Genomic DNA, 15,574 nt, shown 5'->3' with positions numbered 1-15,574 from the left:
CTTTGTGGCACATTTAATTGCACGCTGATAGTAGTATTCAATTAATACTACTAGGAAAAGACAGAATTAACCTATAGCTTTTGGATGCTTTATGCCATTGTGGGGATGTAAAGTAGTTGTAAAACCACCTGAAATAGTCAGCTTTATATGACTGATCATTGATTTGCAGCTCCAGATTATTCAAAGACAAAACAGAGCAGAGAATCAGGTTACAGGTTTACAAGAGATGCTTAATATACTCTGCAGCATAAACTGATGTCTCCTATCGGTCCTTCTCTTTCCCTTATTATAATCTAAACAAAAAGAGATTATGGCTGTCCTTTCATGCTCCTCTCTGTATTTTTGCACTGGTATTATTGAATAGAAATGACCTGTTACAGAACACCTTCACAGTACACAAAGTAACAAGAAGGATCACATGCTGTATCCATACATACCATCTTCTTCAGGGGAGGACAGGAACATAAACACATGCCCCAGTTTTTTCAGTATGTCTCGCACAGGCAGAACTAAGCACAATAAATACGCTTCTAAACACATGTGTAAAAAATCCTCATTGAATAGTCTTCCTAGTCTACAGGAAAGACATAGCTCTTATCTACTTTGTAATACGTGCAAAGCATTTACATGTTACAGCAGTGAGAACTATGACAAAAGAAAACAGCACACTATTGCCTGGATCAAAAACAGAACAGGATGCAGTAGGAACCTGGAGCTGGAATTGGCTGGTTAATGCTGGTATGCTACAATGAAATAACAGAATAGTGTTTTGGAGAGAACATGAGACACAGAAGACACAGAGGAGGTCCAGGAGTTTTTAAAAATCCCATGGTAATTCTAGGTTTCTACATCAGTGAATAAATTAATTTTACTAGGATTTCCCATCCCAGCAAGCTCAGCTATTTTCATAACATGGATACATCCAAACAGGAAATGCAGTACCCCACTTCTAAAACAGAAACAACTGAAATTATTTAAACATGCAAATTACTGACGCTAGTTTATTCTTTACTAAGATTCCCATCTTCAAGTAACTTGGCTACTTTATATAATACTTTATGATAAACATGGAATTTCAAATATTAATTAAAGTGTGGGTATACTTGCTGATTCGTTGTGCTCTGTAAGTTAGATCCTGTGAAGGCATTTATTTCTTCCATCTGAATTGTAGCAAGTCGAGGCTCCATCACGTTTATTATTTGCGTAGAGTCATCATCTAGCTGCAGAACACTGGGTTCTGAATTTACCTGCTCTTCCTTGGCGATAAGCTGTCCCTCATTTGGCACTGTAGGAGTGGCAGCCTGTACCATTGATCCTGACAAGCCATTCAGAGGTGCCACAAGCTCTACTGGCAGGGCAACACTGCTCTCAGATGCTGATGGGTTGATGGAATAGTCATGATTCTGACACTCTAACTTGTCAGGCAATGAGTTTTTAACTTTAAGACTCTCAGAATCACTAGGGTATCTCAACAAATCACTGATGTCAACTTCACTAGTCTCTATATTCTGTTCAGTGAGTACGTCCATGAAAATCTTCCCTGGGGATGACAGTGAAAGATCTGTATCATTATTAAGGGAATGCTCTTTTACTGTGTTATCTGTGCCAATAATGGTCATGCAGGTTCTGTGGCAATTATCTAAAACATGTGGAAATGTATCTTCTGGTATCTGTTCCTGTAGAACTGTTACTATGTCTTCGACAGGAGCATCTAGACAGAGGCTGCAATCTTCATTACTTAATTTTTGTGATATCTAAAAATTAAATAAAAAAGTTTACAAAAAGGAATGAAGCAATTCTTTCTAAAAAGCATTTAATTAACATTCACTTTAGAAGTCATCTCTCTTTCTAGATATATGTGTACATTTATTATCAATTTTTGCAAAATCTACTAGACTCAAAGCCTTCCTTCATACAATCTATTAACAAGAGTTAGACTGAGCTCTCAGTTTCAAAAGAAGTTTCACTATAGCAGTGAAAATCCAAGCAAAAGAGACTAAATCTGTTCTAGTCAAAGATATTATGCCATTGACAATAGCCTGAGGATTTTACAAGGCTTTAAAAGAAACTCATTTAAAGTTGCTGCCACATAGAAATAACGAAAGTTAACATAGTCACAATAACTTCAAATACCTTGTTAGTAAAACACAACATAGGAGTTTTGATTATGTGTTTATGTGGATCCACTATAGCTATGGCGGATTTGCATCTCACAAACTTCAGTTCAAAACCTGAGGATTTTGAAAAGTTTGCATGGTGTGGTTTTCACACTGAGTACAGAACATGAAATCGTAATTGTTCTTGGAAAAGTAATATTGCTACTGTTTTTCTAATCCCTTTGAGCTAGATTCAACAGATGCACCCATTCTTACACGAAGAAATAGCTCTTCCATTTTTTTACCTATCCCTGTTTTAAATGCTCTGTAGAAAAAAACGTGATGGCTCTACATACCTAAACCATATTTTCTTTCTTTATAACATTTGTATATAATAATGCTTGTACTTAGAAATACTGGATCTAAGAAAATCTCTTTCAATGCATTCTTAGACTCTTGCTGCCAGCAAGTGGCAATGCTGGGCAATGCAAGAAACCTTTAATCACTGGTGACATAATTTAGATAAAGCTCACACACAGTAAGGCAGAAAGGGCAGAAATCTGACAGCATAGACTCACATTCAGTTTGCAAGCCAGAATAAATCCCTGATTCTTTGTTGAAAAATTATCCCTCCACCAGCTATTTCCTATCTTTTACATGCACATCGAATTGTTTCTAAGTACTGACTACTTCTTACTTTGCTTTATTGAATTACACTTTATTTTTACACCACTTCTCTAATTCATCCAGACCTTAAAAAACTGGGGGAAAAAAACCAACTCCACTGGCGTAACTTTGTCTGCTTGAAGAACTATGGTATAAACAGCATGTGTATGTATTACAAATTTCCCAAGAAAAATGCTCAGTGCATTTGTTGAAGGGCAGTGAAATTTTCCAAAATCCTAAAAACCCCAAGGTCAACTGAAATTCAACCCTAAAATGTGACATTTTCACAAAACCCCAGACACAGTAGTCCAGGTGGAGTCTCACAAGAGCAGAGGGTCCACCAGGATTCCAAAGTCCTTCTCGGGCAGAACTATATTCCTGTCAGCTAGTCTCAAGCTGTACTGGTGCCTGAGCTTACTTCTCCCCAGATGTAGAACTTCGCACTTCCCCTTGATAAATTTCATCTTCACCCTGTTTTCCAACCTGTTCAGGTCCCTATGAATGACAATACACAGCTATCTGGTCTATCAGTCATTCCTCCCAGTACCACCTCTGAACTTGCTGAGGGTGCAGTCTGTTCCATTTTCCAGGTCACTAATGAAGACATTGAACAGTACTGGCCCCACTACCGACAGACTAACCCCAACAGAAATCACTGCTGCTACATCATCAAAACCAAGAAAACTCAGCAAGACTAACTGTGTGGTGTCAGAATTCTATGCATAGATAATCTTAATTTATAGATTTATTTCATATTTTCAGGGATACACAAAACTAAGATATTCAGTGACTCACTGCTGATTGTCAAGGTGTGTCTCTGTCCTGATCTTGCTTCAAATCAGTACATGGAAGCCTGTGATGGCCATTGATTCATCTCACTAAAGATCTTTCTGCAAGACTCAGATCTTGCTAGTGCCAACATCAGCCAATAACCAAAAAGTAAAATTCACTGCAGTGATTATTTCCAGCCTTCTTACTCCAGGCTCCTAAAATATCCTCTGGAGATACTCTCAATGCATTCAATCTGCCTATTCTCCAGAAGCTATTAATAATAGGCAATCTGTGTTTCAAGGCTCTGTTTTAGTTTGTTCTATTGGACTAATTCTGTACAATGAGAATGTTTCATTTAATAAACTTATAGTTTTATATTAATAGTTGTATATTTTTCAGAGAAGAATATCCTTGAGAGATTTCATTTTTTCCTTTAGTTCTGAGATGGAATACTTGACCCTGTCATCGCTCGTATTTGCTGGAAGACGTGGACAAGAAGGACAGTAGAACAGAAACACATTTTACTCTGGTAAGGACAGTGGAATAGAACAGCACAGCCTTGGAGAAATAGATAAAGGATGTAACTTAAGCAAACAGAAGCCATGCAAAATGCAAGCAGGATGCCAGCTCAGCTCTGCAAGGCTGACAAAGTAAAAGTTATGCAAAACAATGATACTGTGCCTACTCAAAAGCAGGGGTCAAGGAACAGTCACCTAAAAAGGACACGGGACGCTGACTAACACCAAGGAAGACCCCAAAGAACCATGTAAGGACTTCTGATAAGGGGTGCAACTATGTAAAATAAAGTAATAGACACACATCAAGTAAGGGGGGACAGCTAATGAATGTGTGATCAGTGTGTAAGATAAATACTCTGTTCACCAGATGCTCAGGGCACTCAGTTGGAGGAAGGATCCTCCAAATGACCACTGCTGCAGTAAAGAATGTCTGCTCTCTAATACTCAAAACTGTGTTAGAATGTTCCTCTCTGGCCGATTTTGGTATCAATACTGGTCTCAAATCTGCCTTTGGTGAATTCTAGCAAGTACTGCTTTTTCCCTGACATAAACCTCAATCAGGATCCTTGAAAAAAGCCAAGTAAAATTGATTTATAAAGAATCCTAACTTTTTATTTGTAGGTACAAATCAATGGGACTAAATGGAACAGTCATAATGATATGATATCTGCATTAAGCAGAGTCTTTCACAGCAGAAACTCTGCTACTACCTATTTCTGGCCACAAGTAACACTCTCCCAAATGAAAGGACAGTTACAGATAACCTGTTCCTCCTCAGAGACCTTCCAAATGCAATGCCTGTCTCATAGCTTTCATTGGTGGGAAACATTTTAAACTGCTAAGTGTCTTCACTACTTTAGCTTAAGTAACAGCCCTTACAGATTCTGTCTCATAATGATGTCTTTCCCACCTCACTGCTGTGCTTCTATCCTTGTGTTCTGCAAGCTTAACAACTACGGTTCTTACTGAAAAAACAGAAAAAAAAGCTTATCTTTAAAGTTTTTCACCTAATCTGCTCAGTGTCTGTGTCAATAGCTACGTATTTGCTTACCTTTTCTTCTGAATCTTTCTGAAATCCATTCAATTTGATATCTAAATTGAGGAGAGTAGACAAATATTTCAGTTTTACTTTCCACTCCCAAAAGTTCTCATAATCTCTAAAAAAAAGGGCATAATTTCCTAATTAAAGCTTAAGTTTCAAACCTTAAAAATTACTATAGTCATGTTCCCTAAGTGGAACTGACAATAAAATTTCTAGTTAGGCTCTGTTAGTCACCAAATTATATCCCAGAGCTATTTTGTCGCATTTCTTCACTGTGGTTTAGAGTCCTGTGTTTCCAAAGCTCTCAGCAGGTGGAATTGCCACCCATTTCACATGATGAGACCTATCCTCTGCCCTCTCTAATTACAGTGCAGTTAGACAATACTGCTAAAACAATCCAGTAACTTACTGCCTCTGGATAGGGATGATCCCAGACCCCTGCCCTCATCACCCTGCTTCATTCATGTGACTCCCTGGCAATTTCCTAATCAGAAATAAAGTGAATGTTTTTCTGTTGGATTACCAAAAATAAGCTCAAGTGCAAGACAGCAAAACAGATGGGGCAGTCCTGCATGTCTGGGAGCACTGAGGAATGCAAGTACAACTTGAGTAGCAGCACATGACATACAGATCTGGGGAATAGTAGCATTTTTGTTTCTCTTCTCTTACAGATGCCTCTGATTCCTGGACATGTTAGAAACAAGCAAGTAGGAAGCTTCTACGACCTTTTTACCTTACACATCCATAAGGCATTTAAGCACCATGTGGCCTGTAACCTTTGTCAGAAAATTCAACATCAATGAAATAATTTTTAACTGGATATATACCACTGGCTTGAGGAAACAGTTATTTCTTCAAACAATTCTAACAGATACTTACAAAAACAGAACTTGCAGTCCCTGACTACAAAAACTGAAGAACTGTTGTAAAAAAACACGTATAGTCAGATTCTATGTAAACCTACACGGATACCCATCTTCAGCTTCTCAAATTATTTTCTCAAACGATTTTGCCACAGCCAGAGCAACTCCTAGTTTTGTACAAATACAACATACCTATAGAATTATTCTGCTGTTCTTCTTCTGCAGAATTTAATGAAAAACCAGGCTTAGAAATATTTTCAGTAGGTGATGAATGGTTTATCCAACCCCTAGAATTAAATAATACGATTAAAAAGTTCTTAAGGAATTGCAATTTGCTCATCTTACAAAAATTTTTACAGTATTTTGAGGTGGCCACTACCTGTGAAAACAGCTGCAGTTATTTTAGAGGTATACTTTTCTTTACAAGGACATGCAATCAATAAGACTTCTGGATTTCCCACATGGAGCCAGCTATGTTTGCACATTTGTTCTTTAAGTGAAAAAAATGGCTTTTTCTATTCTTTATTACTCCTTTCTATACTTCTGTTATAAACCTATCTTCTGCTGAAATCTTTCCATAGTTTCTAGATTCTGGAAAGACTTCATAGAAATTTTTTCAGGACAAAAAGGCCTAATATTATTTATTACAAGTTTTTGTTTATTTGTCTAATGGTTTTCCCCAAGTTCTGTTATTCTTGTTGGTTATGTTCTTAAATGATTTAAGGTAATATCATCAACAAAAATAAATCCAAGTACAGCTTGATCCATACTAGACACCAAACTACTGCTGACATAAATATAGATCCTTCACTAAGTAAACATGAAAACTGTTTCTCAATAGAACACCGGGAATAAAATACCATTAAAAAGTATATTGTATATATACAACAGAGTTATTTAATTACATTATGCCTGACTGGAATTCCTGTGTGATTATACTCACTTCAATAGAGACTGAGACTGGTCAGACATGTGTGCCTCTTGAAGTATCTGAAAGAAGAAAAAAATTAACAAGTTAGTAAACGAAGTACTTACTTATGTATTTTCTCAGTTTTATTGTAGGCTTATCTTCTTCCTTTTGTAATTTAGCTGGGAAAGGGAAGTCTTAGATCCAATCATTACATACACTACTACTAAGATACAAAAGCATTCTGCTTAAATCTGGTTGTTTTTTTTTTTTTTTTTGGACTACTTGACAAAAGTGTTGAAAAATAAATCAAGACTATAGAAGAAAATGTTCACCCACAAAGAAAACAAACTGTTGCAAGTAAGATACAATTGTTTCAAACTTAAGATGTTTTATACATCAAAGGACCAAAACACAAGGTATTTTAATTTTAACTCACAGTTTTAATCTTTTTTTTGTAACAATTACTTTTTTTCATTAAATAAGACAGGGTGCTGTTCCAAAGACTGTGATGTTTAGTATCCTGCTCTCAATATCCCTGTAAATGTCATATTAAAGGAACTTCAAGACTTGCACATAAGCCAGTTCTGAGTGGCAGGGCTGCCACAAGCCAACACAGGAAAGAGCAGGTGGGTAAGGAGAGAACTGATGTCACAGGAGGAGCCACATTCCAACTCTTTATTACGACCTTGGATGTGCTTTTTGTGCCTTTGCCAATAACGCAGAGACCTCCTCCTTCAGTATGGAAAAAGGAGCCAGTATACAAAGTCTAAGGCAAACTGGAATGATTAAGATAGTCAAGTGAACTGCAGAATGGTTCTCTCACTGATGAGCTAAGACTGGGTTTTAATGGTGAACTATCCACACACTGGCTGCAATTTTAAACAAATCATTGTCTTACAGTGGACAGCATTAACAGCACTAGAAGACGCTGAGAAAGAACACGTTGGTGTGGACACTAAGTGACAGTTTCTCTGGCTTACACAAGGTACTAGCCACACAGTAAGAACAAACATCTTAACACTGGTTTCAAGAGCAACACATGGAGATTGCCCAGTAGCAAGGACTGCTAAAAGGCTCCCTGGAACAGGATAGATTCTTTAGTTTGTGCAACAAGTATTGACTGATGTAATTCCAAAACATGGCAATGAGATAGTTCGCAGAAAGTTACTTATTTTGCTTAAACAGGCCCTTCAGGCGAGTCAGCGTAAATATTTACACAGAACATTATCCAGAAACCAAGTAAAGTCAGAAGAAAACAGAACAACTACTAAACCTCTCTATCTGGCTAGCATTGCTCAGACAGATGCTTTAAAATTTTAGAAAACTACCATTATAACTCAGCAGAAGAAGCTGTTTTGTCTGCTAAAAAATTTGGTTCTAAGCAAAATCAGTATATTGCTCACCGGTTGAGAGATCTTCTCAAACCATATACGTTACACAAACAGTATTTCTGGCCACTGACTGGGAACGGCCTTTCATCCTGCCCTCATTTTTGGTGAAGAAATTCCTGCAAAAATCTCAATAATTTTTCTCACTTGAAAACTTATTTATACAGACAACTATATGAGGGTACTCTGGATGTTTTCCAAAAAAAGACTAATGCTTAAAAGCTGTTAGGTATTACCTAACAACTTTTGGTGCACTTCATCAAACACTGTAAGACAAAATAAGTATAAAAAAGGAGAAAGCACTGACTTAACAAATCTTAACAAACCTGTCTGAACAAGCCATAGAATAGCATCTTAACAGTTAATGAAAATGACTTGCTGAAAAGAACCTGGATCCTACAAAATCTGTATATATATCTACTGCATCTCTGGTAGAGAAAAGTTCTTAATTACAATTTTTTATATGATGGAATCAAAGACAGGACTGCATATCCTAAGTCTCCCCCAACCCATCTGAGGTACAAAGAAAGCTAAGACTCTCTAAAACAACTGGAACAGATGTTACATTTCCTGAAAACATTCACAGCCATCCACTCTGTACAAACACCATACCACATCACATCTTAATGCTTTATGCATATATGATCATTTCTGAGGACAGTGTAGAAGGAAAGCTTCTATGGAAGTACTTTCCATGTTAGCTCTTGAAGTGGTTGAAGAACCACATTGGTGCAATGTACACGTGTGGGTATCAAAGACAACAGGCCACGGCCATTCCTTAGGAGTATTCAGTAAGAACTTAACATTTTATACTGTCCCCGAGCTGTACATGACCAAGCTGCCAGTGTCTTGCTATACGGGTTTCACCAAAACAAAAAATACTAAGAATTGCCCAAACTATTTGGTGAAAAGTACTAGGTTTCTTTGCCTTTCTGACTTTTTCTTTAGTGGACTAGGCATTTGGCCTTAGATTTGGGATTGGCTAATCTGGTGAGAACCAAAGACTAAGGTTAAGAAACAGTTAGTCTGATCATCTCCCAGAGGGAAAAGAGAAAATGTGCACTTCTCTTGTTCCGTCCATCCTTAGAAAATGATGACAAACTTCAGTCAAGACAACCCTCAGACATGCAAGGAGCAAAATAAAGTTATGGAAAGAAGTTTTTGAAATAACAGCATCTTTTGGATTTTGTTCACTGTTTCCCGCACTGTCAGTTGAGACAAATTTATTTGCAATTCTAGAATGAGCTGTAAAAACATTCACTTCAGTGGGAAGCCTGTCTTTTTTCAGTGTACCTTTAGTTATATAGGAGGCTCTTTTTAGAAAACCTCTCTTTTACTGGAATAAGGATACACATATTGTGGGCTTCAGAGTGGTGAATCCAGTCAGTGTAACAGTCACAGTTAAAAGCAGAGAACCTGTTTGTCTCTAATTGTTTCATGACCCTGTCATTTGCAGGTGGAAAGCTAATTGCTCAACTGAATAGAAGTTTATGGGCTAGCTACCAACCACGGTAAATACATTAAAAGATATGATAATTAGCAGATTAGGAAATGCAGAATTATCCATAGAGTAAAATAATTACCCCATCATCATGCAAATAGACATTTTATTCTGCATTTTGGATTATTATCTTTCCTTTTGAAAGAAACAATTGATCAATCATTGGATCACAGGTAATCTCATCATGAGTAACCCAGGGCGTATTCTGGCACAGTCAACCCTGATGATTATCCCTCAGCTCCTGAAAGGAATATATTAAAAAAATCTGTGCTCCACAACTTCTTCCTCTCTGTCCTGGGCTTGTTCCTCAAATCTGAAAGGTTATAATCTCTTGAAATACCAGAGAATAGTCTTTGATACATTCCTGCAGACTATGTGATACAAAGGTGACAAGATGGAACCCAATTCTGCTGTAAGCCACCGGACTCTTCTGCGCATAATCAAGGGGAGGCCCAGCAGGTTTATTAATAATTACTCATTAGATATGCTTAGAGAAGACATTATCATTGCCGAACTTACTGGATTTATCTGTTCCTCCTTATGATAATATGCGTGGTCACTAAATTTCTGTATAAAACAGATTTCTGGTGAAAAAGCTCCTAGAAAAAAAAAAAAACAAACAAAAAAATCCCCAGTAATTAAAATTTTGATTGTCTTAATTTCTTTGTAACCTTCCATAATTGTGTAACCTTTTACATAACTCAGTAACTGAGCTACATGCATCAAAACTTTTGATATGTAATAGATTCAAGTGGCTAAATAGTCTATCACACTAGATTTTGAAACTACATGAATGAAACAGAAATTAATAAAACCAGCCAGCAGTGGAAATTTATTTCACTTAGTGTTCCAGGACCCTCCCTGAATTTGCATTGGAGATTAAGTTTTTCCTCTTATTTTTTAAACTAACAACTGTTATTTTGGTAACCTGCCAGATCCATATGACAAAAAATATACTTCTACTCCTAGATGGCATATTTTCTTTAATGTCTATACAAATGAAGACCTTCTCTCAAAAAAAAAAAAAAAAAAGTGAGAAACCCTTAAGATTGGACCCTGTGCTTGAGAACTAAGGTGTTGCTACTGACACTAGTAAAACACTAATCAAATTAGTATTTACGCTATGTATCTCATCACCAAATTACTACTATACAAGTATGCATGAAAACATGAATGATGAAATTCTAATTCCAACTTACTAAATGTAATATGATCCAGGCAGAATGCTAAAAATACCACAGTCTATTACAGTTGCAGAGACAAAACTCCCCGTTCAACTCTCAGACAAATGCCCATTCCACAAACTGAACAGAGTCAAACAGACATGGCTCAAACCATGTATGTTGAATGTTGTGAGGATTTAATTCCAGTGGACAACCACAGGGAAGTTCAAAATGGGATGATGCTTCTCTCCTCACTTAAAACTATCAAGGAACTATAAAAAGTTCAGCATTAGGAAATCACAGCCATTGGAGTTTCTGCAGATTTCAATGGGCTGAAGATAAGATTTGTATTAACTCAGAGAAGGTTGACAAAAAATTATGGTCCACTCACATCTTCAAACTGGCAAAAAGATAAACACAACCAAATCTGGAAGAACACCATGTGTCACTTAAAGAATACTCAGTCTGAAACATTGCTGAAATAAAACCTATAGGATGCAAGTCAAATGGATTATATAAAAATGCCAAGGAAGTACAGTGAAACTGTTATGCAACTAAAACATGCTTGCTCGTGCAGTCTGCTCTATGGGAGTTATTAGCAAATATTTTAAGACCTTAAATGAGTGTGCATTCATTTATGCTGAAAGTAATTTAATGATACACTAAACATAATGCACTGAAATATCCCTACTCAAACTTTTTATGTTAAAGAGAATGGATATACTAACAATATAAAAGAGGTTTTTAAAATAGCATATGCAGCTATAGTTACATATGACTTATGCATATAGAATCCATTTATTTTATTCTGCTCAAACACGTACATACAAATATATACTTGTAAATAAAAAGGATATTCTTATGGGATTCTCATAGTATACACAGGAAGAATAGAGAACTCAAGAGCAAACCTAATCAAATATTAAAAATGTGTTGAAGAATCCTTTAAAATATGAGCTAAAATTATGGATGTAATAAAAGAGCACACAGAGTTCCTAAGAATGAACTTCATGCAACACCCAAGTTTAAACACAGACTTAGGCAAAATCCAAAGGAAAAAAACAACACAGACTGAAAAAAGAGTCTGTCCTACCTTTATTAATACTTATCTCAGCTGTTAAAGCAATGTCCTTGTTAAGAAAAGCCAACCTTAGCAAAACAAATAAAATAAAAGGTCGTTAAGCAGTTGTAAGCATTACAGTCCTATAAACTCAAAGGGCATCTGAAAGCACCCCTCCCAGCCTCTGCCGTGGGGACACCCCTGGGCGAGCACTGACACAAACAGTAAAAGCCCCCCAAACAGTAGGGATGTGTGTGATTTTCTGCATAGAAAACTATACCTACTGAGGCACATCGCTCCTTTAAGTATTTCCAAGAACTACCATGCCACAAAGCCAGCATAAAGATCTGCATGTGGTTTCAAATCTTTGCCATGTCTTAAAGGATAGAAGAGATAATATGAAAATGACATCAAGGCAAAGCTACAGGGAAATAGAGTCAGCACAAACTGTATTTAATAGTGTTTATTTTCTCTGAGTTGTTTTCTGGAACATTTCACTTCTGCTGACTAAAATGTTACTAAAATGATGGGTCCGGAGGCATAGGCTCCAAGGCACACAGGGTGTGTGAAAATAAACATAGCTATTAGCAGACCTAAGAAATACTGGGTCGAAGAGCATATAAAACGGCTCTGAACAAAGGGAAGGAAAAAAGAAAGGAAAAAAAAAAAAAAGGACTACGGGAATGAGAAAACAAAACCCTTCAGCTAGGAGCGGCCCCCCTCAGCCGCCGCCCTCGCACAGGCAGGTGGGCAGGTGCCGCTCGCAGCCACACCGTGTTACCACCTCCTCCTACGGAACTCCTCTTCCTCCACATCACTCTCCGTCACAGAGCCTTCCACGACGGTCTCGTCGCTGTCCGTGTCGCTGTTGCCGCCGCTCCCCCGCCGCTCCATGGTGCGGCCGCTCCGCTCCCCCGGCACCTCCTCAGGCGGCGGCCGCCCGTCCCCCTCAGCTGCGGCCGCCATCTTGTGGCGGCGCCTCGCTGCCCCTCGGGCGGCACCGGCCTCGCAGCGCTTCCCAGACCACAGAGCCCGAACAAACAGCGTCCTGTGTGTCATCAGATGGGGCTCAGTGCTCCGAATTTGTGCGCTTCTGACGCTGACATCTCAAGAGTCAGAAACGGTGATTTGCCCAGAGAATTAAAGAGAGTGAGAAGGGGGTTGTGAAACAATGTCTTGCCTTACCAGTGAAAAAGGCTGCACAGCCTCAAAGAGGGGGACCCTGAAGGAAGGATTACTTGGGCTTTTACCACATAGTGGGGTTTTAGAATTACAGAATGTTAAAGGGTAGGAAGGGACCTTAAAAATCTAGTCCAAACCCCCTCTGCCATGGGCAGAGACACCTCCCACTACACCAGGTTGCTCAAGGCCTTGTCCAACCTGGTGTTGAACACTCCAGGGCTGGAGCATCCACAGCCTCCCTGCGCAACCTGCTTCAATGTCTCACCACCCTCACAGGAACTACTTCTTCCTAATATCTACCCTAAATTTCCCTTCTGCCCATTTGTACCCATTACTCCTTTTCCTATCACTACAGATCCTGACAAAAATTTCCTGTTGAGTTGTTGGGTCCTGCTGTGCCTATTGTCACCTGGCTGGCACCACAGGTTCCCGTGCTGTTTGTACGAAAGGGATCAGTGCCAATTCATAGGCTCTTAAGTCTCACAATGAGAGATCTCCACTGCTGACTCACAGACCACCATCTCAAGAAAACCACCTACTTGAGAACAGGTGAGCATGCAGACATATCGGCGTGAGAAACAAGAGAATCATTCAACCAATAGAAGGTAGAATATTAATTAATAAGGGAACTAACTTGTAACCAATGAACTGTGATTTCTTTGTTTGCTACTATATATATATATATATATATATTTAGTGCGAAGTTTCAAGAATTGATGTGCTTTATTTGCGGAAAACTCCACCTTGTACCCTGTTCAGAATAAACAATGTCTCTTTTCTAAACTAGGCTCTATGTCTGTGTTTAGATAGTTCCTAAACTGGCAACACTTCTCTAGCCATGGTTAAGTAGCTTACTTCATTGCTACTGATGAATGGTTCATGTGCTCGTGAGTGGGAACAAGTTTGAGGTAACCAAATTATTAATTGACAGTATTTTCAGCGTTTGCAGCAGCACTCTTCAGTGGTGGTCTGAATTACAACAATGTTTTCCTCAGGCAGAGCGGTTCTGGCTCAGCTTTGCGGGCCACCTCCTGTGCAGTGGGGCAGTGCTGCTCCCGTGGCCTCTCCCAGCACGGGCCTGGCTGCAAGCAAGCCACCGCCAGAGCCACCGATGCGAGAACTCAATGTCAGCACATGTGGTGTCATGTACTTGCAGAGACTACAAACCCCAAATCACCGTAGTGACTCCTGCTCCCAATGACCTTGATAAAATTAGCATTTTTAGTATTTGCCAAATCATGTTGATGGAAAAAGTAGGAAACAGAGCAAAGATACTAAGGATCATCTTAAATTATATATGAATTACACATAATTGTTGAAACTGTATGAATTGCTGGTTTGCTTTGTCTTAGTCATATATGTATGCAGTTACAGCAATTGCTGCACAAATTAACAGACGAGTCCAGAAATCTCACTGCTAATACTTTACACTTTTCAGCTAATAAAGGTGAGATACTGAAAAAAGCACTAGTGTTAAGAAAGAAGCTATCAGGGAAGATGGCTACACCGCAGTAAATTAAGATTTATAAAAATCACATCGAAGATGAGAATGAAAAGTGTATTTACATGTTAAAAGAGTGAGCTAGCACGATTTCATCATTGACAACTACTTTGGGTGGAGTTCTTCAGAAACCTTTTCATCAGCACTTCCTTTTTTGAGGATCACATTAATGCTTCACGGCACAGTGTCATGTGGAGCTACTAGAAATATTTCCAAGATGCAGTTTGGGGAAGAGCCAGGTTACAGATCATCCACTGCAAGAACCGCTGCAGGTATTTGTTTCGCAGCTGAACATGCTCAGCCCCAGAAACACGAACGGCCCTGCCAACCTGCAGTGCTGTTTTGCAGCCACCCGACTTGGTGCCCAAGAGAATCACACAATCGTTAGGGTTGGAAGGGAGATCATCTAAAGGTCACCTAGCACAGGCTACACAGGAACACGTTCAGGTGGGTCTCTCATGCTTCATGAACCAAAAATTGCACTTCCTCTCTGGCCGAAAGCCACAAATACAAATACATTGCTTTGCCTTCTCCCCGCCCCTCCCACCCCCTCGGGAGTCAGGGGCACCGCTGCTTCCCACAAGCAGGAGCTGGGAATTTCCACGCTTTTAACACCTCAGCAAAGTGCGTTATCACCGCGCGGTAACGCAGGCGGCACAGGGCAGCTCGCCCAAGCCGCACCGCGGCGGCCCCGCCGGCCCTGAGCGCGGCCCAGGGCGAGCCGGGGAGGCGGCGGCACCGCTCCCTCAGCGCATGCAAAGGAGCTGCTGCCGCCGCCCAATCAGAGGCCGCGGGGCGGGGAGCGCGGAGCCCCATTGGCGGGCGGCCCATGGCGCGATGGCGTGTTCGGCGCTCCTGATGGCGCGTGGGGCCGCGCGGCGCTCGCCGGGCCGTTGCCGCGGCGACTCTACGG

General features: G+C 39.5%; 1 protein-coding gene across 3 annotated transcripts in view; it reads right to left on the bottom strand.

The window, feature by feature from the left end:
- Window positions 1-13,037, bottom strand: part of ANKRD31 (ankyrin repeat domain 31) — a 64,153-nt gene extending 51,116 nt beyond the window's left edge. For 2 of the 3 annotated variants that reach the window (XM_069001944.1, XM_069001945.1), the window contains exons 1-7: window positions 12,763-12,944; window positions 12,012-12,067; window positions 10,275-10,354; window positions 6,900-6,946; window positions 6,149-6,243; window positions 5,103-5,143; window positions 1,104-1,754 (exon numbers count right to left, since the gene is read on the bottom strand). In XM_069001944.1, the coding sequence (XP_068858045.1) occupies window positions 1,104-1,754; window positions 5,103-5,143; window positions 6,149-6,243; window positions 6,900-6,946; window positions 10,275-10,354; window positions 12,012-12,067; window positions 12,763-12,944 (1,152 nt within the window). Of the gene's footprint in view, window positions 1-1,103; window positions 1,755-5,102; window positions 5,144-6,148; window positions 6,244-6,899; window positions 6,947-10,274; window positions 10,355-12,011; window positions 12,068-12,762 lie in introns of all 3 variants that reach the window. The other variant, XM_069001942.1, reaches the window with a different exon arrangement.
- Between the last annotated feature and the right edge of the window lie 2,537 nt (window positions 13,038-15,574).

The sequence above is a fragment of the Aphelocoma coerulescens genome (assembly GCF_041296385.1).
Source record: "Aphelocoma coerulescens isolate FSJ_1873_10779 chromosome Z unlocalized genomic scaffold, UR_Acoe_1.0 ChrZ, whole genome shotgun sequence".
Lineage (NCBI taxonomy): Eukaryota > Metazoa > Chordata > Aves > Passeriformes > Corvidae > Aphelocoma > Aphelocoma coerulescens.
This window is presented reverse-complemented; position numbering and strand designations above follow the sequence as displayed.